General features: G+C 37.6%; 1 protein-coding gene across 1 annotated transcript in view; it reads left to right on the forward strand.

Moving 5' to 3' along the window:
• The window catches only part of LOC129216797 (angiotensin-converting enzyme-like), a 38274-nt gene extending 14747 nt beyond the window's left edge, over positions 1-23527 (forward strand). Inside the window, exons 7-12 of the mRNA XM_054851013.1 lie at positions 7742-7866; positions 14604-14702; positions 16994-17138; positions 18304-18402; positions 19697-19819; positions 23251-23527. Of these exons, the coding sequence (XP_054706988.1) occupies positions 7742-7866; positions 14604-14702; positions 16994-17138; positions 18304-18402; positions 19697-19819; positions 23251-23527 (868 nt within the window). The remainder of the gene's footprint in view (positions 1-7741; positions 7867-14603; positions 14703-16993; positions 17139-18303; positions 18403-19696; positions 19820-23250) is intronic.
• Positions 23528-27042: the final 3515 nt, after the last annotated feature.

A 27042-nucleotide genomic window follows, 5' to 3' on the forward strand; every position in this document is an offset into this window, starting at 1 on the left:
AACCATGATGGAGAATCAACTAACCGCCATGGGAGATAAAGTTGATGCTCTGGAAGAAAAATTTGATACTGTAGAAGAGCGTATCGCCAATGTGGAAAATAAGTTGGAAGAAGAAGACAAGAAATTTACTTCATTTCAGGAAGAAATAATTAAAGACATGGAACGGAGATTGGCGACCGCGGAAAGCAGTTCTGTACAGTTTGGCGCTCCCACATCTGTTGCTCGACCGTCCATTAAACTGGCCACATTTGATGGGAAAAGTTCGTGGCAGGTATACAAGACCCAATTCATGATAGTGGCGGAAGCGAACGGATGGGACTCTGCTACCAAGGCCTGCCATCTTGCAGCATCCCTGAGAGGTGACGCAGCGGACATTCTTCAGACCCTTCCGGACAGCCAGCGCCTGGATTTCGCCGCCCTCACATCTGCGTTGGAGCTTCGCTTCGGTGAGAAGTGCCAGAAAGATTTCAGCCGACTCCAGTTGAAGTCCCGTTTCCAGAAAACCGGGGAAACCCTGCAAGAGCTAGCGGCGGACGTCGAGAGACTGTCTCATCTTGCTTTTTGCGACTGTCCTGCGGATGTTCGAGACAACCTGGCACTCAACTACTACATCGACGGGGTTCGAGATCCGGAAATCCAGAAAGCTCTACGGATGGCGGATGTCAAAGACCTGAGTTCTGCTGTTGTGTATGCGATGAAGTTGGAGGCCGCCCAGCAAACAACCCGCAAGGATCGCCATTCAATCCGCGGAGTGAAAACTGATGAGCCTGATCCGGTTTCGTCACGCTTTGCTGAACTGGAAAAGCAAATAAAAGAAATTGCAGGAATCCTCAAAAGGACTTCGACTCCCAAGTACCAAAATGGACAATCACTAAAGTGCTGGAAATGTGGCGGCGAGGGTCACTTACGAAGAAAATGTGAAGCTCGCCAAGAAACCAGAGGGAAGAGCACCTCTCCCTCCCAAGTCCAGGAAAACTAAGCCATGGCAATCTCGCGGGGCGGAGGTCGCCAAATTGGAATGAGCCCCATCTTAAAGTTTTCCAGATTTCATCGACGAGTGGCGGCAGTAATGGACTGTTTGTTTACGCATACGTAAACGGGTTTCCTTGCGAACTGATTATTGACACTGGAGCCAATGTTACAATCATTAGAACAGATGTGGCTCGTCAATTTGAACTCAACATTCTATGGACGCCGCCCTGCGTTACCCCCCCCAAACTGTGACAGGTGACAAAATCGAGATTGAAGGTAAAGTAAACTTAGAAATTGTGTTTGGAAATGCCACTTACCATCATACGGCATTCGTTGCTGCTATCACAGACCCCTTCATTCTCGGATTGGACTTTTTAAAGAAGTATGACTTCAACCTCGACTTCAAGACAAATGAGCTGCACTCGATGAGAGAAGACATAGCCGTTTTCCCCGCAGAAAGTGATGTAAAATCCGCTCATCAAATAATAGCCCAAACAGATTTATCGATTCCCTCAAGGTCAGAATCATTAATACCTGGCTCCATTGAAGAAAGCAATAGTTTTCGATTTGGACTTATTGAATACCCCAACTTAAGCAATAGCCCAAAAGGAGTGCTGGTAGCATCTACGCTAGTGGACCTTTCTAAAGATGTAATTCCTGTGCGAGTCGTCAACGTGAGTGAAAGGCCAAGGAATATCCGGAAAGGTGAAGTGCTGGCAACTTGTACTCCAGTAAACTGCATCATTAGAAGAATCAATTCCCACGAGACTGTGTCTTCTGAGTCCTTGACATCGAAGTTAATTGGGAGTGCACCCTTATCGAAAGATCAAAGAACTGCTGCGGAACAATTGGTGGATGACTTCAAGCATCTGTTTTCATCTACATCGGAGGATGTTGGCCGTACGAATTTAACGCAGCATAGGATCTACACTGGAGAACACCCCCCTATTAAACAGCATCCAAGACGACTACCGTTCGCCAAGAAGGAAGAGGTTGAGACCCTCCTGAAAGAGATGAAGGAGAATGATGTAATCGAACCTTCATCCAGTCCTTGGGCCTCTCCCATCGTCTTGGTCCGAAAGAAAGATGGCTCCACCAGATTTTGTGTCGATTACCGGCGGCTGAATGAAATCACCAAGAAAGACAGTTACCCTCTTCCACGGATAGACGACACCTTGGACACTATTTCCGGACACAAGTGGTTTTCGACCCTGGACTTGAAGAGCGGCTACTGGCAGGTTGAAATACACCCTGATGACCGAGAGAAGACAGCGTTTACAACTGGACAAGGCTTGTGGCAGTTTAAAGTGATGCCCTTCGGCCTCTGCAATGCACCAGCTACGTTCGAGCGTCTTATGGAGACAGTGTTAAGAGGACTTTCCTACGAATCCTGTCTGGTCTATTTAGACGATATCATCATCGTGGGACGCAGTTTCGAAGAACAACTGGCAAATCTTAGGAAGGTGCTGCAAAAGCTTAAGGAAGCCAATCTGAAGTTAAGCCCGTCCAAATGTAATTTGTTCCGCCGGGAAGTGAACTACCTTGGTCACATCATCTCTTCTGAAGGTGTACAAACCGATCCAGAAAAGGTATCCGCGGTCAAGAGTTGGAGTCGTCCCGAAAACATCCATCAGCTGCGAAGTTTCCTGGGGCTCTGCACGTACTACAGGAAGTTTGTGAAGGGTTTTTCCAACATTGCACGACCTTTGCATAAGCTGACGGAGAGCAAGCAAAAGTTTGAATGGTCCAAAGAATGCGAAGATGCATTTCTAAGGAGGCTTTAACATCAACGCCTATCCTCGCCTATCCTCAGCCTGAAAAATCCTTCATCCTAGACACTGATGCGAGCCACGAGGGCATCGGAGCTGTTTTATCCCAAGAAATTGACGGAAATGAACATGTCATCGCTTACTGGAGCAAATGCTTATCAAAGTCGGAGCGAAATTACTGCGTCACCAGAAAGGAGTTACTGGCCATAGTGAAAGCTATAGAACACTTCCATCATTACCTCTACGGCCGAAAATTTCTGCTTCGGACAGATCATGCCTCATTAACTTGGCTTTTGAACTTCAAAAATCCGGAAGGTCAAATAGCCAGATGGATACAGCGGCTCCAGGAATATGACATGGAGATCAAGCATCGAAAAGGGTTATCTCACGGTAATGCTGACGCTTTATCAAGGAGACCCTGTCCTGAGAACTGCCACTATTGTTCCCGAATCGAGAAACAGTATGGAACGACTAGCCCTACCGCCTATCAGGTGACAGTGACTCCAATATCATCAGAACCTGATCCATGGAGTGACGACCAAGTTCGAAAAGATCAACTTGAAGACCCCCGACATAAAAGCAATTTTGGAGTTCATGGAAAGTGACAGTCGGCGACCTAGCTGGCAGGACGTTTCCATCTTCAGTCCTGCAACATAAAGATACTGGGCTTTATGGAACTCGCTCCATTTACGGAACGGCGTGCTACACCGAAAATGGGAATCTGACGACGGCAAAACATCTAGGTGGCAGTTACTACTTCCCCGATCAAGGATTTCAGATGTTCTGAAAGAAATACATAGTAGTGCGACTGGAGGACATTTTGGTGTCTTGAAAACCCTCAATAAAGTTCGGGAGCGCTTCTTCTGTAGCAAGGCGAAGGATGACGTGGAGAAGTGGTGCCATTCTTGTGACGCCTGTTCTGCTCGTAAAGGACCTAAGAAAAGAAGCAGAGGGAAGCTACATCTGTACAACGTTGGAGCTCCTTTCGAACGAATTGGGATCGACATCCTGGGTCCTCTACCAAGAACTGCTGATGGGAACAAATACATTCTTGTTTCCATCGACTATTTCACTAAATGGCCGGAAGCATATCCCATTCCAGATCAAGAGGCTACCACCGTAGCAGAGACTCTGGTCCAACATTGGATCTCGAGATACGGAACACCTTTGCAGATTCATTCCGATCAAGGGAGGAATTTCATCTCTGCTGTGTTTAAGGGCCTATGTCACATTTTCGGAATTGAGAAAACTAGGACAACACAACTACACCCACAATCGGACGGCATGGTGGAGAGATTTAACCGCACAATCCTGAATAATCCCTCGCTTATGGTATCCAGAAATCAACAGGATTGGGACAAGAAGCTACCTTTGTTCCTGCTGGCCTACCGCAGTGCTGTCCACGAGACTACCGGATATGCCCCATCTCAGATGCTCTTCGGAAGAGAGCTTCGGCTACCTTGTGATCTCCTCTTCGGTCGTCCTCCGGTTGCGCCTGCATCGCCTGAGGAGTACATCCAGGATCTCCAGGCCCGGTTGGAAGACGTTCATAACTTCGCACGAGAGCGAATCAACATCGCGGCGGAGAAGATGAAGACCCGATACGACACAAGGTCTACTGGACATGAATTCAACGAAGGCGACAAGGTTTGGTTATGGAATCCCATCCGACGGAAAGGTCTGTCACCCAAATTGCAGTCGCATTGGGATGGACCCTACAAAGTCCTTAACCGACTAAATGACGTCGTAGTGAGGATCCAAAAATCACCTAATGCAAAACCTAGGGTTGTACATTATGATCGGTTAGCCCCATACTATGGCCATAGTTCATGAGTATTACGTAAACAACCATGGTTGATAACATAAAAGTTGTAGATAATTTTTGCTTTTAATGCTTAGTAATATTTCTTGTTATTATTGTGTTTTCTGTATCTGTTAGTTATTAATTAATGTGTATATTTGTAAACTTGTGATAGAAGTTTGGCACCCTTTCTGGGGATTGTACTGCCCGAGACGTGCAGTCCTTGGGAAGGGAGCAATGTTACAAATTCTGTAAATAGTAATTATTGTAGTAACGTAACCTGTAAATAATTTCCCGTAATGAATATACAACCCCTTAACATATGGCTAAAGTATACAACCCCCTATTCTTTTTTCTTATTTCATTCACTGATTTTATCAATGAAAGTGTAGTTGTAGAACGTTGTAGCTTTTTCTGGAATATTTGAGATCTCTCTTTTCGGTGTGTATATAAACGGTTACGCTGGATAGGGAGTTGGAGTTTCGATTGAGAATTTGTACTGAGAGTGTGTATTAACTCTGTTTATAGCGAAGCATTTCGCTGTGTTGTTTTCGTATTTGGAAGTAAATACGTGTGTAACCGTTGAGTTTAAGGTGTTGAGTGATACTGGTTTAATTGCTGATGATTAATTTAGCAGTAGTTGACGCTCTTTCCTGTACATAGTGTAAATAAATTTCCTGTATTTTTAATCAAGAACTGTGTCATCCTTTCGAGAAAGTTGGAAGCCGCACCGAATCCGTTACAGTATCTTTGCAAAAGTGGTGTATTTCCTTGAGATTTTACTTTGCCGTATTATATAAGTCCTTTTCAAGTTTTTCTGTAAGAAAAAATATACGAATGTTCAGCTTCTATTAGCCATTGGATATTTTTCTTTCAAAAATTGATTTGCTTCGTTCTTGTACTAAAAGACGTACGGTAAAACCCAGATTTTGCGTTTCTAAAATGTTTAGAAAATATAAAATGCGGGAAAACGTAAAATACGTTGTTTACTGACTGTATCTCATAGGAAGATTGGATGTTTTACAACGAACGATGCAATGATTAATCCAAATCTTTACTAATAATAAAGCTGAAAGTCTATCTGGATCTCTGTCTGTCTGTCTGGATGTCTGTGACGCGCGTTGCGCCTAGACCGTTCGGCCAATTTTCATGAAATTTGGCACAGAATTAGTTTATAGCATGGGGGTGTGCACCTCGAAGCAATTTTTCGAAAATTCAATTTTATTCTTTTTCTATTTCAATTTTAAGAACTTTTCACCGAGCAAATTATCACAACGTGGGCGAGTAAATTACCAAATTATCATAACGTGGAACCGTAACACGGGCAAGCGTAGCAAATTCACGAGAACATAGCAAACTGACGAGAAATTCATCATCCATTATTTGTAAATATACAGGCGAACCAAATGATCTTTTAATTTTCTACTACGGGCAAAGCCGTGCGGTACCACTAGTAATTAATAAAAGAAAATAATAGCCGGACTTTCTTTTTGACAAGTTGAAGTTTTCTGAAATCAAAATGAGAGATTGAAGTCACTATTTGCAGCAATGTTTTTTTTTATTTATTAATTTATTTAATTTATTGAAACGTTACTTCTATTGTCTTTTTCCAATATCTATGCTCTGTAGTTCATTACTCCTTGTCTCTAAACAAAATACAATTTTGCGTAAGTTTTTCTCACTAGCAACTAAAATGGGATCTTCTCGTGAAAGTTGTGTCACGGTCACATAACTTCACTGCATAAGCTAGTTGCAGCCACTTTCAAATGCCAGTCGGCGGTGACACCATTAAGTGACGCAGCAGTGACATTTCACAGTGTCCCAAAGCGACCAGTCACAAATGGATATTCGCAGTGAAGTCACACGAAACTTATTACAAATGGTTCACAGTGTGATTCCAGTAAGACGTCACGATTCTGTCACTTTTTGACTTTGCCAATGGTCTCCAACTGCTTCCCGACATTTGACAAAATCTTTGCTGGCGATTGCATAGAAAGGCAATTGTACTTGTAATGTCATTAAAAATTGATTTTTACCTCTGCTGCCATTACTTAAATTACAATTTGCTTATAGCGAAATACATTTTGTTGCTTACAGTCAACCAGCAATTCACATATATTTCTAACATCACGATGATTGCCAAGAGAGAGCCCTTCGTGATATAGAATAATGTATCCAAATGCTTTCTCTTTACAGAGAATAATGTCCTGAAACGCTAGCTCTTTACTGATCTTCAAAATTTTCAATGAATTTTGAATATGACACGTGCAATGACTAGGGTAACGGCACCAGTAACAGACAGTCGTAAGTTTGGATTTAAATAATAGGAGTTTTAAACAGGTAAAACTGATGTTGCTGCGACCCATTAATACGGTGCAACCATCTAGTGTTATCAGAGTGAATTTTATGAGCCAGTTGGTATTTACAATGCAGTGGTGGAAGGTTTTGAACAGCTACCACGAGGTCTGCCAGTGTTTCATGTTCATTTGAATTTAATTAGTTTTTAAATCTAAAAATAAAGAACTTTTGCACGCTTTGAAGAGAAAAGGGGAAATTTGTCCGTTGCTCATCTCATCAGTTACTAGGTATTACCAAATTTTTCGGTGTCTGTTAATAAGGTTCGGACCTTTTTTTCGAAATTGAGCAAATAAAAAAAGGATGAACTAGTTCAGAGGATCTAGAAGCAGCCAAACGTTAGATCAGATGTAGTTGCATGATAAAAAAATATTTTGAAGTCTAAATACATTAAAAGGCTCAGAAAATTGAGTCAACCTACTGTCTGACCACGGATTGTATGGAAAGACAAACATCCCTTTTACAGCCGGAAATGGACAAATCTATTATTTTTTAGCGATATCAGCTTTTACAGAAGCAGTCTCATTCAAATGAGCGGAACATGCGCATCGAGATTTTACTTTTCCCCCCTTTTCACATAGATTCGTCTCATGTGGATGTTTGAAAATTCCATGCAATCCGTGGTTGGACAGTAAGAGCGATGTCTTAAACATGTCTGTTACTAGTGCCGTTACCCTATGCGCAAAAACAATATTGAAGCACCAGGTTCTAAAGATAAGTAAAAAAACGAATTAAAAACTTAGTAACCATCCTCGTACTTGGAAGCTAAACATACAAGCCAAGGGCTCCATCACTAAATGAAACACAAACAATGATTTTAACAAGTGCCCCGTTTCCCTTACAGGATAAAGATGTGCACGCAGGTGAACATGGGGGAATTTGTCACAGTTCATCACGAGATGGGACATATCCAGTACTATCAGGAGTACGCGCATTTGCCAGTGGCGTTTCAACACGGAGCTAACACAGGTGAGTATTCAACTTCAACTAGCTGTATGTGCAATAAAACACCCCAGCCAAAAATCGACTGCAGTTAAACTGCAAAAAAACTGGTGGTATTTGGAACCGAGCAACTGCAGTTCAACAAAGCATTAATCTACAGTTCAACTGCAATACGGAGGTTCAAAAAGACTGAACTTTTTGAACTGCAGTTTTTCGGTTCCAAATACCACCAGAATTTTAAAATAAAAAAACAGCAGTTTTTTTGCAGTCTAACTGAATTTTTCTGAACTGCAGTTTTTCAGTTCCAAATAACACCAGAATTTAAAAGATATATATCTGCAGATTAACTGCAGTTCAACTGCAGTTCATTTTCTGCAGTTCTCTGGTTCCAAATACCACCAGAATTTCATAAAATGAAAACTGCAGTTTTTCTTGAGTTTAAAAAAAAGACTGAAAAAACGTTACCCACCAAATTAAAAATATTAGTGAACAATTAATAACAAATAGAATTAATGCGATAGAAATCCAAAACCACTTCAAAATTAAAGCTTAGACAATTCTTTAATAGAAATGCCGAAATTGACTACAGATAGATGTGCCTCGTGCGTTTTAAAAAACATCTAATTAAAACTTGAACTCGTCCTCCGAAATACAAATTAAGATTTTATTAATTTGGAGGACATTAAAATTGAAATTTTGCAGCCTTTTTGCACGAAAATACATTGCTATGATTATGAAAGTAGTACAAAAAGTTTCGAGACACAATAACAAATAGAACTGTTTGTAAGAATAAAAAAAATCATGAAATTTGTCCAAATCGACCACGTGGTGCGAAGTAATTAAGTTAATTAGACTGGTTAATATTGAGATATTATAACACAATTTTTTTCATGGCTGGATATTGATAACATGAATATTCGCTCAAAGTTTTAAGTCAATCGGTGAAAAAATAAAAATTACAAAAATTAAAAACTTTCAATAAGGTATTAAATTTTCAAGCTAACCCTAATCTGCTATGCACTAATTAAATAAAAGTTAATTGCACAAATAATAACAGGTGAATTTTCAAGTGTCTTACCTTTTTGTAAACCGGAGTCATATTTCAGTCCTTTCGCATGGGATTTTGAACGATGAAACTTAAAATTGCACTAATAAATTGATTTCGAAGCGGAGCAAAAAACAGCGCGCATTCAGGGCTAAAGTGGTTACCTTCCTTCGTAGTTCTTTGCTGGGGAACCCCGCGGCGCGGCTAGTAGTTCGGCCCCGACCGCGGTGTTCCTGTGCGTTTGTACTTATGTTCCGGGACACTGTTTCAAGCGATATATGTTCTTATTTAATTTTAAATTCCTTATTTTTTTTTTTCATAAGAGACTAATTTGACATTGTTTAAATTCGAATCCTTCTTGAAATTGGTATTTTTAAAAACCATATTTCCACCTACATTATTCAAAAGCTAATAAATATGGCATAACTTTACAAGTGTCAATGCCAAAAGTAATATATTTATGTTTTGAGCCAGACATTCACATTTATTTTATCCCCAATAATTTAGCTTTAATGAATTTCATTAGGTGCGGCGTGTGATCAAGGAACATGAAAGAGATCAAATATCTCAAACGTCACAACAGCTCACATAAGGTCCACTCGTCATATAAAGCAATCGACCGTGTGACTCGCTATCTGTGAATCATCCCGTGCATAAAAAGAGCTAAGGTCACGATACGACAAAAATTAATTTAAATGGAATCAATCATGATTGCTCAAAAGTTTATAAATAAATAATAAGAATGTATAAATAAATAATAAGAATATATATATATATAAATAAATAATAAAAATATGTGAACAAATAAATACAATAGAAAATAGATAAAAAACATAAAGATTAAAAGTTTCAATGTTATCATCTTTCTTTTTTTTAAATGAAATTTACTTAATAGTACTTTTTTAAGGAGTCATACAGTCAGACCTCGTTTTGCAACACCCGGATTTCACGACATTCCAGATATCACGTTAATTATTTAAAATGACGAACACATAACATATCATTTCAATGCTAAGTCGAGCCGGATTAAACAGCAGTGTTTTATTATGAAACTCTAGCTAGCACGACACTTAGAGCTGTTTGGACAAGATCTAATTTTTCTTCACAATTGAAATCTTTTCAGTAAAACGATAAAAACATCTGGAAAAGTTGATTGCAGGAATTTCTGAGAAGCGATAAGAGACCTGTGTTAGTATAGCCTATGCCTGTAGAATGGCGGGGCGGGTACGTAAGTTCTGCACGTAACGGATTTTAACGTTTGACATGAGGGACAATAGATAGGAATGCAAAGCACGTGAGTTTTAAAAAATGGACTAAGGAAGTAGTAACAGAAGAGCCATAGCAATCCTGGCAAGTTTCTCTCATGGGAAAAGGAGAACATTCTTGAGACCCATATTAGATTTACAAGAAATACACAAAACCTTTTAACTATAGCAAAAAAATAGACAACGCTCTTCTAAGTTTGAAAGGTAGGGATTAGCTTTTAGAATATCTTCACTTAAAAATCAACTTTGTAAAAAGTACGATTGTTTGAATTGTTATTCAACAAGTAAAAAAAAAACCTTTCTGAAAAGTTTTACGGGGAAATAAAAATAAAATAGAGGTTTTTTTTCTTACGACTTTAAGCTTGTTCTTAAATAATTCATAATTACATTAGTTGAATTTGATCAATAATACCAAATTATTAATTAGTTTAATCAATATGTAAATTCAGTAAAATATTGTTTAGGCGTCAGTATGCCTATCTGTCATAGTCTTGGTTGTTTGCTATAGTTTTGGTTGGGGCGTTCAGTATTCATATAAATGGATAAATTCATTACTTGCATACATACAATTTTTGGAATTTCGAAAGGTGGTTGCTTTGAAACACGTAACTCAAAGGAATAAATAGTTAAAATTACAATTTATTTTTTCAGTTAAAAAATGAAATAATGTTACAAAAAGGAAAAAATTAAAAACACCGAAACAATATAGCGTATACTCGAGAAAAAGATAACTTTTTTTTTTACTTACAAAAAAAAGTGTAGTTTTTATGAAGTTGCGTTTGAAACTTTAAAAAAGTCACCAAATAGTTGGTCCAGTTTGCTTCGATAGTAAAAATCTGCAAAATAACTGCAATTGCAAAAAAATATAAAATAAAAGCATTTTGCATTCACCAAAACAACTGCAGTATTTTTCAAATATACGCGAAAATTTCTTTTCATCTGCAGTTTTTTTGAAGTCGTTTTTTAGCTGGGACTGCTCAAAAAAATGGGGGAGCACATGGTTTTAAGAAAATTGAGAAAAATATTATTCCGGAAACTAGTTTTCAATAAAGCCTCCATGTTTTAAGAAAACATGAGATTAAAACGTAATATTTGGAAGCAAATCAATGTTTCTGTGGTCGAAAAGCAGAAAATGGTTCATTTGCGGATATCGCAATTTGACAGAAGCCCATTTTTTCACTGCCTGAGCGGAAATATTCAACCGTTTTTTTTTTTTTTTTTTTTTTCTTAGATTGGAATATGTTACGACATTGCTGGGCCGTTCCCCATAGCGGAGTTAGCACAATGCGTTGTGTTATGATCTGGTGGACTTTTGGATTGTAGAATATAGGAGAAATAATAGTTGGATTCATTATAACACATTGAATATTTATTAAATAAAATAGTACATATACAATTCTAAACTAAGCTTAGATATTTAGTCAGGAGTTAAACATTTATATTCAAAACATTAAAGATTTCAATAATTAAGCACATCATGATTCTGCTCTCCAAAGGGATTAAACTTTAATCTACTGGTTTAAATTAAGTAGTGGGAAGTGGGAGCTACTATTGTACGTACCAAGATTTCGGTCCTTTCTCCATTAAGTCATCCAAAGGCACAGCGCGTTTCTATCATGACTCCGGACAAACGTCTCGGAGAAACGCCGAGCTCTCGAAAGATCTTCTGCTCTCAAAACTCTATCTTCTCTTCTTTCCAAACTGTCTCTTCTCCTCCTCTCGAAAAATCTTAACTCCCCGTTTTATACCGGGGGATGCATGGGACACATTCTCTGAGGATCATAGTTCAACATCTGGAGATCCAGCTTCCAGGAAAACCCTATGTTTTATGGAGTACGGACTGTCACAAAGTGTCAGAATGGAATTTTGTTATTCCCAAGCCTTCTATTTTATGGGCTCAAAATGTCAGAACTTCAGAAGTTATATCCTGCAGCTGTGACTCGGGGACGGGAAAGTGTTTGAAATCTCCGAAAGGAAGCTGACCCCTTTTGACCCAAAGCGGGAGTCATAGAAAATTCCAAGTGTCGCTAACTCAAATACAAGCGGTGGGAAAACTTTCCCGCCAAAATGTGTTTACTTCTAACTCTCTATTTTATGAGCTGCAACTGTTAGCAGAATGGGGAAGGATGACCCTTTTCAGGCAAGTGGGGCAGAAGGTCAAAATCGGGCCCCACAACATTGTAATTTACCGAATTTCTTAGCTTGACGTTTTATCGGGGGACTGGAAGTCGAGACAACACAAAGAACTGTAGCAGACAATGTTGGATGCATAATTTCATGTTCCTTTCATTCTTCTAGAGGAGTAAGTTCCCAGTCAAGTGCTTTCTGCTTCTTTTTTTACTGTATTGCATCTTCATACTCATGTATACTCCATTTCATGCCTTTGCATTGCTACCTCACAACAGTTTCTTCACTTTTATGCAATTGCTCCGTGTTCCCTTAATTGTTTTGAGCAGTGTGGATCGGACCCATCGAGTACTTTATTGAGTACTCGCATTTGACAGTGGCATTTCAACAGGTAGCTACTGCTGGTGAGTATTGGCTGTCTACAAACTGTATGGGCAATAGATCGGACCCATTAAGTACTTTGTAGTGTGCCCAAATTTGCCTCCCATGTTTCAACAAGGACCAAACTCTGGTGAGTATTCCTGTCAAGAAATTGTTTGTGCAATCGACCACTGTCACGTCCACATTGATCAATTTTGCATACTCAGAATGAGGTTTCGCATTGCAGTAGCATAGGTTTGACCAAGAAGTGGATGTTGTTCTAGTTTTATGTTTGTCTGCCTCTGAATTTAATTCTCTCTAACTTTTTTGTTTTTCTGTCCATTTTTTTAAATTTAAATCTTTACAAGTTACTTTCTTTTTCCAAACGATTGGTGAACTGTACAATGTTAGTGTAGGTCCGACATCTCAAAATTTTCTTGAGGGTTTCAATAGGGACAACTAATAAGTTGCAACTTATTAAATGTTCATATTTTGACTATTGGATATTGTTAATTGATCCTCAAAACTAAAAAATTCACCATCGCCGAATTTTAAATCACCATGATTGATTTTAATGAATTTTTAAAAATCCACGCGCAAAAGTGCGCTTTTCTGAAACGTCACGAGCTTACGTCACAGGGCACTAATGGGCAGCCTTCCTCCGAAGATCCCTTGTTTTCGCTACGGACATTTTGAGCTCGCTGGTATTTTTATTTTTTAGATATTCAATAATCCTTTTGAACAAACTGTGGAGGCCGGATTCGTTAAAGCACAGTCTAATAATCTTCCTCAAGTAACATCAATGATGGTATTCGAATATTTCCGAGAGGATGAGAGGTTTAATGTTCCAGAAACGCGAGGAGTTAAATGCGAGGAGGTAAGCCTTACGTTTCGTCTTCGAAGTCAACTGCACGTCCTTCGGCTTCTCCCGCGACGGAAGAGCGCATGACGTCACTTCCTGTTCCATTTGACGTCACAAGCGCTTGAACTTTAAAAATTAATTTAAAAACAAACTACTTATCGTATTGCAAAAATATTTTCTCCTATGATGTTCCTCTATGTTACTCTATCATATAAAAATAAAACTGAAAAATCGAAAACATCCCTATTGTACATAATCAATGCATATTGTACCAAAAAACACCAAAAACCAAACCCATATATCAAAAAAAAAAAAAAAAAACGTTGGTTTTCAAAGCCAGAGAGGTCGATTGCTTCCTCCTGACCTCCCCCCCCCCACGCACACAATGAAGGACTGTGTCCACAGTAGCATATGTTTTACGTACGCAATCGGAACGCTGGCACTATCTTACATATAGCATCAGTTTAAAAGAAATTGGATTAATCAATAAGAATGGTGAACGACACAGCTTTAATTATAAGTTAGGCTTGTGTCAGTAAAATGTGGAAGTGTTAGACGAAGAGAAGTTAAATGAACAATTGTAGATTAAAGTAGTTTCTTTTTATTTGCATAAATTTGGGCGAATAAAAAAATGCAAAACGTAAAAGGTAAGAAAGAGAACTTTCAAACTGAAAACTCCCTTTCCCAAACATTATTTCCGAAGACGCTGAGCTAAGTCGAACTTCCAACCCAGGGATGATCTTCAAAGGAAGCTCAAATGGACTCAAATTTAGTTTACAAAGGGGTTTCAGAAGTAGAGTGAAATCCCGTTACAACGAATCCCAATAAAACGAAATATCCGCTTCAATGAAATACATTTTAAGCCCCGTTTTAATTTGCATTACAGGGCATGAATTCCTTTACAACGAAATTCCCGGTACAACGAACAAAAATTATGGTCCACTGAGTTTGTTGCAAAGGATTGAATTCACTGAAAGGAATTCACTGAAACATAAAACAACTTAACAACAGAATTGTATGTTAATCGATTGGCCGATTTCTAGTGTGTACGTATAACTTCACGTGATTTCTGTTCCTAATATTATTCATCATCTTTTTTTTTCAGGTTTCCACGAAGCTGTTGGAGACACAGTGGCTCTATCTGTTTCCACTCCCACGCATTTGAAAAAAATTAAACTTCTCAAGAACTTTTCCACCAATTCCAGTAAGTTTGTCCTCTTTTTTTTCTTTTCTTTTTTTTTTTTAACTTTCCAGATCATTCATCCGGTGAACTTTATACAACTCTCAAAATCAAGATGTGTTTGCGTTTATATTAGATCCAATTTAACGAATAAGAGTGGAAAACTTTTTATCTCTCTGCACTCTAAAAACAACAACTTAAAAATGACGAAAAAGTACTCAAATTCGAACATATCGTGAGTTAAAATGGCCCCAACTACGTGGTATTCAAATTTGAAAGATTCAAATACTCATGAAATACTCAAATCAACATGTGCGCTCATTTTTGAGGTATTTGTGCTCATTTTTGTACATGTAATAATTTTCAAAACTGTGTATTATGTACTCATTTTTGAGCATGAAATAATTAAGCACACTATTTAAAAACATGGGTACTCATATTTTAAACAGAAGTTTTCAAGAATATTTGAAAGGATGAATGTGCTCATTTTTAAAAACTTTTTTTTTCTCAGTGTATTTGTATTAAACTGTTTTTAGAATAGTGCAGCCGGAAAATAAACAGTCACAAAGCATTTAGTAAATTTTGTGTTTTTTCCTTTCCCACAAAGCTTATTCTTTTATTTTTATCCCCAGTGAGTCATTGCAAAATAATATATATATATATATATATATATATATATATATATATATATATATATATATATATATATATATATATATATATATATATATATATATACAGTCGAACCTCCATATACTGAACTTCCACATATCAAAATTTTCTATATATCGAAATGCCAGCTAATTTCTAATTTCATTACATAGAAAAATTGTTTCTATATATCGAAAAAATCTCTATATATCGAAAAAAAATTTCGTGACATTCGTAGATTTTGATTAAACTTCAGGCTGTTTGTCTCATGAAAAATGAAAACCAGCGGAGAAAATTATGTTCATTAAAGGTTGCTGCGAAACTCATAAGGAATCCTGGGGTTGAGGGCTGTGTAAATAGGTCGTTGTTCCGTTCTGGAGTTCTTCAATTCCCTCAAGTTTATTTCAAATCTAAGTTGTAACCAGAAACACTGTAAAATCAGTTTCAAGTTATTCCTTTTGTCTGTTGATTATCCTTCCTAGTTTTTTTAGCTTCAGTAAAAACCATTCAAGTTAAGTAGATTGATTTTTTACTTTTCTCTCGATTACACTGTCAAAACGAAACAACCCTTATGTTGCGAATCAAGTTAATTGCCGAAGAATGAAGATGTATGACGGTGCAAAAATTTAATTTTTCTTAATTTTTTAATCATCAACTTTCATTTAATCCGATGCTTGTATAAATTAGAAAATTGGGTTTAATAACACGAAAATTAGCTTTAAATTTAGTGTTTTAGGAGATTTGTACGATAAATTAAGATCGTTTCTATATATCGAAATTTCTGTATATCGAATTTTTTTCCGGTAGTTTGCTACTTCGATATATGGAGGTCCGACTGTATATATATATATATCAATATCACTTTTGAAACTTTCAAACACATGGAAACAAACACATCCCTAAACTGCACAAAAAAAGCAATCTAGATGCGTTTTTCATGGTCTTTATGTACTTAATTTGTTGTAATCTTCCAATGTTTGGCACTTATTCCGGTTGTTTTTATTAAAATTATCTTGCTTTTAGAAGTTTCTTTTGTATGTTGTTTTCCCGCTTAGTAGCATTTAACACGGGAATCAATGGCAAAAAAAAAAAAAAAAAAAAAACGACGGTGTATTGCCAAGTAGACAACATTTTAGCAATTAATTTAAACAAGTTTTGCTAAATGTGGAGACTTTTCGAATATAATATGGTTGCAAAATTTTCTACATACTATTTTCAGTGTTTCTCACCAAAAATAATGAAGTTCCTCAATTATTTGTCAGCTTGCAGATTAACAAAACAGCGAACAGAAAAAGATGCTGATATTTGTTATGACTTCAGCAAAAAAAATCTTGTGACTCAAAATAAATTTATGAGAATTTGTGACGCTTCAAGGAAAAAGAACGCAACCCTAACTAGTGAGAGAATGGTCATAACAATTAAGTTCAAGCTCAAAACTTTAATCTAGATTTTAGGTATTTATTTAAAGTCTATAACGAACAAGGATTCAGCACTAATAACTAATGAAAAAATTCTCCATGGCTAAATATCCTTCAATAACTGAAGAAAAATTGGGGAAAATGTACTCACAGTACAGAAGGATAATTTCCAGAGGAAGAATGAAATCACAAACTGGTTTTAGAGTAACTTCAATATCATTCACGTTATTTTCCAATTCCTCTTAGATTCAGACATCGCTTTCCTACTGAAAATGGCCCTCGAGAAAGTTGTTTTCCTGCCGTCGTCCTATATTTACGACTCATGGCGATGGAAGGTATTCAGCGGAGAAATTCCCCAAAAAGTGATGAACACACAATGGTGGAAGATGAGGTATTTATTCACGAATATATATATGACATTCAAGGTACATATTACATATCATATAATTAGTACACGATGCTCATTATATGTAAGTAACGTAATTCATCCAATAACAATTTTTCTAAAAAAAACATTAGTACATCAGTTTTTAGAAGCACAGAGCAAGAAAATGGCTCAAAATGGTGGAAGAAATAAAAAAGAGCTAATGAAAATTTAGTAATTTTAAATTTAACGAGATAAAAAGTAACAATGTAAATTTGTAAATTTTCTGACGTTTTTTGTTTTGTTTCCTTCATTTGTTTCCCTTTTAATTACATTTTCTGCTTCCATTCTAAGAACTTATGAATTTTTAGGTTTAGGATAAAATATTTACTCCAACTATAATAATACTTGCATACAAAAATCTCACAATAATAATGTAATTTTAAATGTAGTTATCGCTTTTAACAATTTAATTGCATAGTTATTATTAGAGCAATCTCTCCAACCCATGTGCTCAATCTCTATGAAGACAGATTACGCAAAACTGCCCTATTGGTTGAATAGTTGCATCACATTGAAGGTTGCAACAGCAAAAAAGGAATGAAAACGCATAACCGACAAATAATGTTACGGGTATCCTCATACATATAATAGCCAATTCACTGATCGAATAACGCTCCTGACGTCCCCGACAATGAAACCCGCGACAAAGCATGATAATTTGCTAATACTTTGTGACAATGTTTGACATGCAGGGAAAGGCTTTACTTTGACAAGGTTGAACTTCGTAAGGTAAAACTGTTTTTCTGATAAGATTCATTTTAGTAGAATGAAGAAACGAAAAATTGTCCAACAATGAACACTATCTGCTGGAGTTTAGAGTTAATCCACTGGAGTTAGGGTTGAAATTTCAACTATCAAAATATCACCATACAGGCAATTGCTTTCTTCAAAGTGGAAACAATTTTCATCCGTCATACCTTTACGGGTGATTTCTAGTGCATAAATAGTTTAGCTAAACACTGACAACTAGACTGACTCTTACTATTCTGTTGAATCATGCGCGAACTCTTCAAGTTTACCTATAAATGGCGTAAATCTACAGACATAACGAAGTAGTCTGCAAAAACTGATGATAACCTTTAAATGATATTGAATCTTATGAGTTTTCAAATAATAACTACTTTTACAGGAATAAATACGAAGGTCTCTGCCCTCCAGTGAGAAGGACAGACGATGACCTGGATCCTCTTTCTAAATATCATGTGGCTACGGATACGTTTTATTTTAGGTAAGCAGAAAGTTTTGCTTGATCTTCCAAACAAATTTTACATTTCGTATTTCTTCAAAACAGAACAGAAAGGAAACCCCGATTTTACGTATTTTCTCTGACCAATGATAAAAAACGTACCATGCGGGCCAACGTAAAATCCGGAACGGAGTTAAAAATCTAAGTGCATTGCTTAAAAATTGACAATGAATTTTCGGCAGAAATAGGCAATCTTTGCTTGTTTTTCTTTCTTTTGATAAAATTTCACTTTTAGCACGTTCTCAATAATTTTCACAACCTCAAGTGTTGTGAAGGAACAGTAAACCAACGATACTCATAATCGGATTGTTTTCATAGACAAAGGACAGTGAGATAGAACGAAAATAACTTCAGAGCGGATTCAAATCTGTAAACCATATTGATTTTGGGGAGGAAAAATTAAGTGTAGAAATAAAGTTTGTGTGATTTTCGTATATGAGTCTTGTAGAAGAATATTTTTCGAGGGTTTCTGCAAAAAGGGCTTTGTAAAACTAGGAATATTTTTAAATTATTAGCATAAAAAGTTTCAGGGAATAACAGAAAATGACGTCAGAAGCATAAATGCGTATTCTAATGCAGTAGTTAAAACATATGAAAAAACTGATTTGATCAAGAAACCTCCTCTAGAAGGTGTTTTTGATCAAAAAACCAACATCAAAAAGTATTTTTTGTTTAAAAACCCGCTCCAGTAGGTATTTTTAAACAAAAATCGCCCTCCGGAAGGTATTTTTGACTTAAAAAAAAACTTCTCTAGAAGGTATTATTAATTTTTAAAAAAGAACCTTCCAGAAGGAATTTTTGATCCAAAGACACCTCCAGAAGGTATTTTTGATCAGAAAACCCCCTTCAGAAGGTTTTTCTGGCTGCGCTAGTGCAACTACAAATGGGTGTCTTTAAGGTGTATTCCTTCTTAAACACTTGCAGGTGTGTACCAGAGCTGATGAGTCGGAGTAGTGGAATTGGAGTCGATCTGGTTTTGGAAAAAAAAACGAGTCGGAGTCGAAGTAATCTTGGGGTTTAGGAGCCGTAGTCGAAGGCTTAGAAATTTGTGGAGTTGGAGTCGGTGAGTTTCTTTTAAGGATGACATTGCATTTTCAAGTTTCAAGGCACTGGAGTTTATAAAACGAAATTCAAGGATTTTCAAGGATCGTATCCTCCCTAAGTAGTAACCAAACAAGAAATAACCAAACTTTTAGATCCATGGCGATAATAGTGGCAGTAGTCCCAGAAATAGCAAAGAATGAAGAAAAAAATACATTATTCGTTTTTTCTTCAGGTATTTCGTGGGTCATTTGCTTCAGTTTCAGTTCCATAAGGCTTTGTGCAAGGAGTCAGGACACAAAGGGCCACTGCACACTTGCGACATCTACCAAAGCAAGAAGGCTGGAAAATTGTTCAGGTACTATCGACTTTTCTTCTTTTCTTCTCCGTTCCATACATATTGGCATATGTAACAAAAATTAAAGGTAAAATCAGTTTCTTTTGCAAAGAACCTTATGATTCATTTTTACCCGACTGCGCGTGCGCGACGCAAAGGAGGGTAATGTGTTTATAAGTCTATGTATGTATGTATGTTTGTTTCTATGTGGCGTTGTAGGGGTTAAACGCCTTGGCCAATTTTGGTAATTCTTACGTAATCGATTTGTCTTAACCCTGGGTTTGTCACTAAACACATGACAGTAATCAAAATTCACGATATCAAAAACTTGTTGCCATTTTGCCAGTTCGGGATCGTGTCGCACGCTACCTGCGTGCGACAAATGCAGGTAGCTTTCACTGCCTGAATTTTAGGTTTACTAAGACTACTAATTGGGGCCTCAGTGGCCGAGTGGTCAAAGCAATTGCTTCTCACACTTGGGCAGTGGGTTCGACTCCCACCGTCGCTCCGGATGTACTTTCCCCTCTTTCTGATGTAAATTCTTTCACGTGTTCTTTATATGTATTCTGTACTGTAATAAAAAATATATCATGTGTAACAAAGGCAGGACACTCAGATTGTAGTCCTCATCAAAATAAACCCGTGCAAAGAGCACCAAAAGAGTCTACTAATTCGATTTTCATCTTTAATATGTTGCATTTGTTTTTGTCGTTATTCAGGGGACTGAGTTTCGCAATGTGTATCTTCTTGACAGGCTTTTTTAGTTTTGCGAGAAAGATTTAACTGACGACGTTCAATAGCTCGCGTCATTATGAGTTATACAGGCTGTTTATATAGCTGTGCTGTGGTTGTCTTAAGTTTGCGTATTTTTGCAGAATGTCAAGAACATGTAGCTTTAAGCCGAGTTAGGTGCCTAGAGGGATTAATTATCTGTAGTTTTATTAAGTACCACAAGGTACGTAATAAACCTCACGATACAAACTCTCTCAATAAAATGACAAGATTGCGAAATGTACCGTCTTATAATCATAGTAACTAAATCAATGAAAATTAACTAAAAAGTGTCAAATAAAAAATTATTAAATACAAACAAAAAACCCGACTGCGTAAAAACCAAAAAAACTAGAAAAATGTATAAACCCAGTAGTTTAGAATGTTATTAAGCACTACTGAATAACTACACCATTGAAATAGTTTTATAACCGTACACAGGTAAGACAAATCATAAATTCTAAAGCAGAATAGAAGGATCAACAGTCGGGGACTATTCACATTTTACGGGGTTCCTTGATTTAGAAAGGAATGGGCTCCGACTGTTGATCCTTCTATTCTGCTTTTGAATTTATGATTTGTCTTACCTGTGTACGGTTATAAAACTATTTCAATGGTGCAGTTATTCAGTAGTGCTTAATAACATTCTAAACTACTGGGTTTATACATTTTTCTTTTTGGTTTTTTTGGTTTTTACGCAGTCGGGTTTTTTGTTTGTATTTAATAATTTTTTATTAGCAGTAAGTTACCGCGCCTAAGCCAGGGATAAGGCAGAACTACATGCAGTATACCGGACAACCCGGTTATCACAGCCAGAGACTGCAGTTTCGTTCTTATTAGAACTCTTCAGTCTAGACTTAAGAGTTCTAATAAAAATGAAACAGCAGTCTCTAGCTGTGATAACCGGGATATCTGGTATATTACTTGTACTTTTGATAATTGTTTGCTTGTGCCGGTAATATCAAAGCCAGATGATATAAATGTATGCTTTGCCACACACAAGGAGAGTTTCAGAAAGTTAGCTTTTGTACATGAGAATATTTCAAATAATTGCTTCGTTGCACTTCAACGATTATGCGTATTATTTTTTAGTGCAACCGAAAATAGAGCCGCTATATAGATAGGCCGACGCATCAGCTTAAGTTTAGCCATTTTGGATCGGACTTTTCGTTGTTGCACTGCTTGGGTTACCACAGCAAAATTTCGGATTTTGCCAAATTTGCAGAAAATATTTTATTTTATAAACAATTCACGTGCCGCTAATAATTGCTTACAGTGAACAATCATCAACGCGATAACTCGCCAGAAAAGACAACCACTCAAGCACGCACTCCAATCCAAAAAGTCTAATCTTAAGCTGATGCGTCGGCTCGTATATATAGTGCCCTTAATCGAAAAGGTTGTCCTCACAAAAAAGGTTACCACTCAAATTTCAAGCTCAATTTTCATTTCAATCACCCCTCAATCAGTTTTCATTGACTTTTTGTCACTTCTCTACTTATTATATACGTACGCACGAATGCACGGGTAAACGAATGTCTTTTTTTGGCCATGAGAGACTAAATTTTCACGAATTTTGTGACGTCAGGAAATGCATGCATATATCTTGCTTCTAAAGCACGATGCTCATGAAAATTTGGAATTTCGAATCTGTTTTTGGCCAATCAGTGATAAGTAAAACATCTTTAATGATCCAAACCAAACCAAATCCAGTGGCACGACAGCCCATGCCGGCCTACGCCAACTGTATGTATGCCCATCTCAGTCTTCCTGACCAAGGGCTCTGGGGTGCTAGGCAGATGCTCCGGTTAGGTGGTCAGCCTAACGCAGAACCCACAGGCTTTAGTTCCCAAGCACGTTAGGTACTCATTTTATCGATCCACTGAAGTGAAGAACGGCTGAGTCGATCAGACCCGACCCGGGGATAGAACCCGGGCCTGCATTGTGGAAGCGTGAAGCACTACCGCTGAGCCACGAGGCTTTAGTGTTAATGATTGTTGAGCACTCACGATTGCTTATTGCTTTCATTTGACTGTTTTTGGCGTCCTATCATTTTATTTTCCCACCGCCACCCTCCACACCATCACCGTCGACCGGCTCCTCACGATGCTGCTCCTATAGCGAAAGCTGTCTCCAGGTTGCATCCATGTCCTACACACACGCGCCTACATACACAACTACACACGCACACATACACACACACACACACAAACACATACACACACACAAACACATATACACGCGCATACATACAGACACCTACACATACATACAACTACCCACACATTCATGCCTGCACACAGACACAAACACATACACACACACAAACACATATACACGCGCATACATACAGACACCTACACATACATACAACTACCCACACATTCATGCCTGCACACAGACACAAACACATATGACTACACACACATACACATACCCCGCCCCCACGCACACAAACACTCATACACACAACTACCAACACTCATGCCTGCACACAAACACAAACGCCCACATACACATACCCTCTACACCACAAACACACATACCCCCCCCCCCGACGCACACAAACACACACGCCTACATAGACACACACACACTCGTGATTGCGAAAAACATAATTTGAATTCAAGATGACAAAATTCAAATCAATTTTTTTTTTTAACTCTTGTTTTTTTTTTCAGCAAAATGTTGCGTTTGGGGAGCTTGGTGCCCTGGAAGGAGGCTTTGTCCGTCATAACGAAGAATGAGACGGACGAGCTGAGTGCGGATCCCCTGCTCGAGTACTTCGAGCCACTCTACAAGTGGCTCAAGGAACGGAACCGGAACGAGTTCATCGGATGGAAGAGCTCGGACCCCACTGTGTGTCCGGAGGCCACGGACAGCGAGGGAGAAGGGGCAGACGAACCGATTTACATCGAAGCCCGTATCGAGTACGATGACGAAGAAACGGATGAATAGCAACAGACATTTTTCAAGATAAACAATGCTGTTTATAGTGTGGCTTTAATAAGTATGAACTTGTGAGCTTGAAGAAGAACTTGAGAAATAGTTTTTGAAAGGGCCTCATCACATAGTTTTTCATGCAGTTCTTTTAAAATCTTTTTTCGCTCCGTCAATGCTAATTACCAATTCAAACAAAGTAGAATTAATGAACGAACTGCGATATTACGTACCTGTGAATTAAGCCAGTTAAATATCTATTTCTTGGCACAGGCCTCTGAATCCAATGTTATGCATATAGGAAACAGTGTCGGTTTTCTTTTATACTTTAATTTTATTTGTGCTAAAGACAAATAAATAAAAGAATATTTGATGTTATTGTTATTTTTTTTCTGTTTGAAGGGGCCTGTGCCCCGTGTGCATCCCCCTCCCCCAAATTTGCCCTGGAGCTACGACCATGGCAATGTTCACTTCCTTTTAGAGAAATCTGTGGAAACGGGACGAATTATTGGCGTGGACTTGGAGAGAATTACTTTTACAAAACTCGCGGCAGTCACTAAACTCAAACTTTAAACTAATACATCTTTCCATTCACCCTAAAAACAGGTACACGTAGTCATGATCGTGCAAAAACTAATCAGATACACACTTTAAATAAGCTGTTAATTATATTTTAAACCATGTGAAACGCAAAATGGCGTTGTCTATCCAAAAATGGATGGGGGTCACCGTCTGAAAATCTTTGTATTTGAAATTTCCATCAGGTGATGTAAATAAATGACGTCCCACTTTTTTGATGTCAGAAAATTCTTACGTGTCACGTTGTTTGTCATAAGCATATTGTTAAAAAAATCGCGTTATGTCACATTTCTTGCCACAAATTGACAGAATTTTATGCAACCGCTCCTCCAGCGTCAACGAGGGACATCATTTGTGAACGGTACCTAATGTGAAAATCTATTCGCAGCTCCAATAAACTATAGGGGGCGCTGCAGCCACTGTCTAATGGCGGATGAAAAAGGTAAAACAAACGCATGCCGTAACTTATAATTTGCTTTTACGCTTAGAGAAGGACAGCATTTTTTTCATGGTGTTTGTGGGAAGCTTTTTTTTCTATTCATATGAAATTAGATTACACCACAAACTGTCTGAAGCCTGTAATTTACCCCAAAGAAAACACGTGTAAGGGAATGTTTTACCTTTTTCGTTTGTATTGTTAATCACCGCAAGGTAGCGTATTCGAGCTCTGGAGTTCCGAATAACGCAGTGGTACCTACTGGATGGTTCTCGTGACTCATTTTACTTAAGAGGTCATTTTAATAAGTTCCTGAATTTTCACACAAAATTAAAATATTTTTTATCGAGCAATCACAACATCTTACTGTTTTCACTTAACTGTACTTGATGGTCTTTTCTTGTTATTTTTTGATACTTACAATAGAGCAAGAGCCCATGAGTGCTAGACCTACGTTATAATATGAAGGCCCAAAATTTTTCTGCGTAAGCACATCACAGGGGGTAAAAACGATTACGCTATTATTTAAGCAGAGTCGTGCAGGTTTTGGCAAAAAAAACAGATAGCAAAGGTGCATCAAAAACTGAGTCATTGCATGTCAAGTGACTTCGTCGTCTTCACCTGACCATTTCCAATTTGAACCTTTCTTTTTTGAAACCGAATTTTCCTTTTGTTTGCATAATAGAAATAATTTTTTTTCCTATCAGGTTATGCTTTTTTTTCCGCTGGTATTTTTTTGCATATGGTCGTCATCTCAAAGCAACAATGGAACATTTAAGCCTGAGAACAATAATATGATATCCTAGCGACAGCAATATGGATGAGAAATGATTTCACAGAATTAATACTGAAGCTCTGCATCTGTATCTCCTTTGAAACTGCTTGTTTGTCTATAATGAACCTACTAAGTACAAGCATTTGAATTAGTTTGTTTTTTAGAATTTATGACAATCTTAAATCCAAGGAAAAAAATTCCAACGAGTTTTGTAAAGTGTTTAAATGCGAGCTACACAAAGGTTAATGCGTATATAAACTAAAAAAATATTGGAATGCATTAACAAGAAATTTCAAGCCTTCAGAATCCACATTTACATAATAGCCAATTCACTGATCGTAACGCTCCTGACGTCACCAGCAACGAATCTCGCGCGAGACGGCATTATTTCATTCCTGCATTACTTAAAATTCAGTAATGTTATTTTTAATGAGGTAATATTTTTTTGGCAAAGTTCGAGAAGCAGATACTGCTTTGTTTTAACCAAGGCAGAACTAGATACACTAATCAACAGTTTTTTGCTAGTCAATCATTGAATAAAGATAAATTGGCGGTCAGTTTTCAACTGAAGTTCTTATGGCAAAACAAGACGCATATTTTATTCTGCGGAGCGTTTTGTATAAAATCAACTTAAACTATTATAAATCGTATTCTGTCGTGAAATATATGATGAATTAAATTTGTTCCCATTATTCCTTTCTTGTTCCTTTTAAACCATGATGGCTGATTTTCTAGTTACAAAATGTTTCTCAAGATATGGCCCCACTTATATTTCTGTTTACGTTACAGGCCGTGACAATCGCTGAAACTCATGGCAACAAAGAGGGCGCTACAGGAAACCCCTGTTTCTATTACGTTGCCATTGATTGATGGATGCAGGGGTTCCACTCAGTGACTGTTGCGGTCAGAATGGGTGACGTCCAATCAAAAATAAACAAACTTGGAATCCTTCACATTAGTTGGTGGATGCATGAGCGGATCATAGTCGCATCGGTTTAACACAGAAAATTCATAAATTGCCAAGGCCCGTTAAGCGTTAGCGCCATCTAGTGGGCCATGCTAAAGCTTACTTAAACATGGCAATTGTTTCACGCATGTGTTCCACGTTCCAATAATTCCCTCCCATTAGAGAGCATAGTCTTTGACATTGACTGGAATCGAAAAATTGACGGCACTACCAGTTATCTAAATATAGCTGCCGCCAATGGCTGGAAGCAAATGCAGTTCGGCTTTCTAGTATTTGCAGAAAGATACGACTAATGACCAAAAATTTAAGACCGTCATCGACATTTCAGGGGAATTATTATAACGGGAAACTTGCGAAATTGGCGAAATAATTCCTCGTTGCTGAAACAGCTGTTTCCGTTTTTGCTTTTTATACTTCAGTCGTACATTTTGATGGAACTTTTCAAGCCAGTTCATAACCATTTTTTTTTTCTTCTATACCGTTGATAGTTTTATATTTTAACGGCTTAATTTATTTATTTGGCGGATTTTTTTTTCATTTTAAAGAAGCTTCTAGCGTAATTCAAGGGCTTGTTTTGCTAATTTTAAGTTAAGGAAAATTGGTTTTGGAAACGTTTCACAAACGACTTTTAGGCGACTTTTTTTGACTAGTTTGGCGATAATTTTTGAAAACGCGTCAAATGTTTCACGTTATGAGTTCTCCCAAAATATCTGTTATTGAAATGTACCAAAACTGCATCCAGTACTTTTTCTATCTCAATTTCTTTTATGACATCA

Source organism: Uloborus diversus, chromosome 2 (assembly GCF_026930045.1).
Source record: "Uloborus diversus isolate 005 chromosome 2, Udiv.v.3.1, whole genome shotgun sequence".
NCBI lineage: Eukaryota > Metazoa > Arthropoda > Arachnida > Araneae > Uloboridae > Uloborus > Uloborus diversus.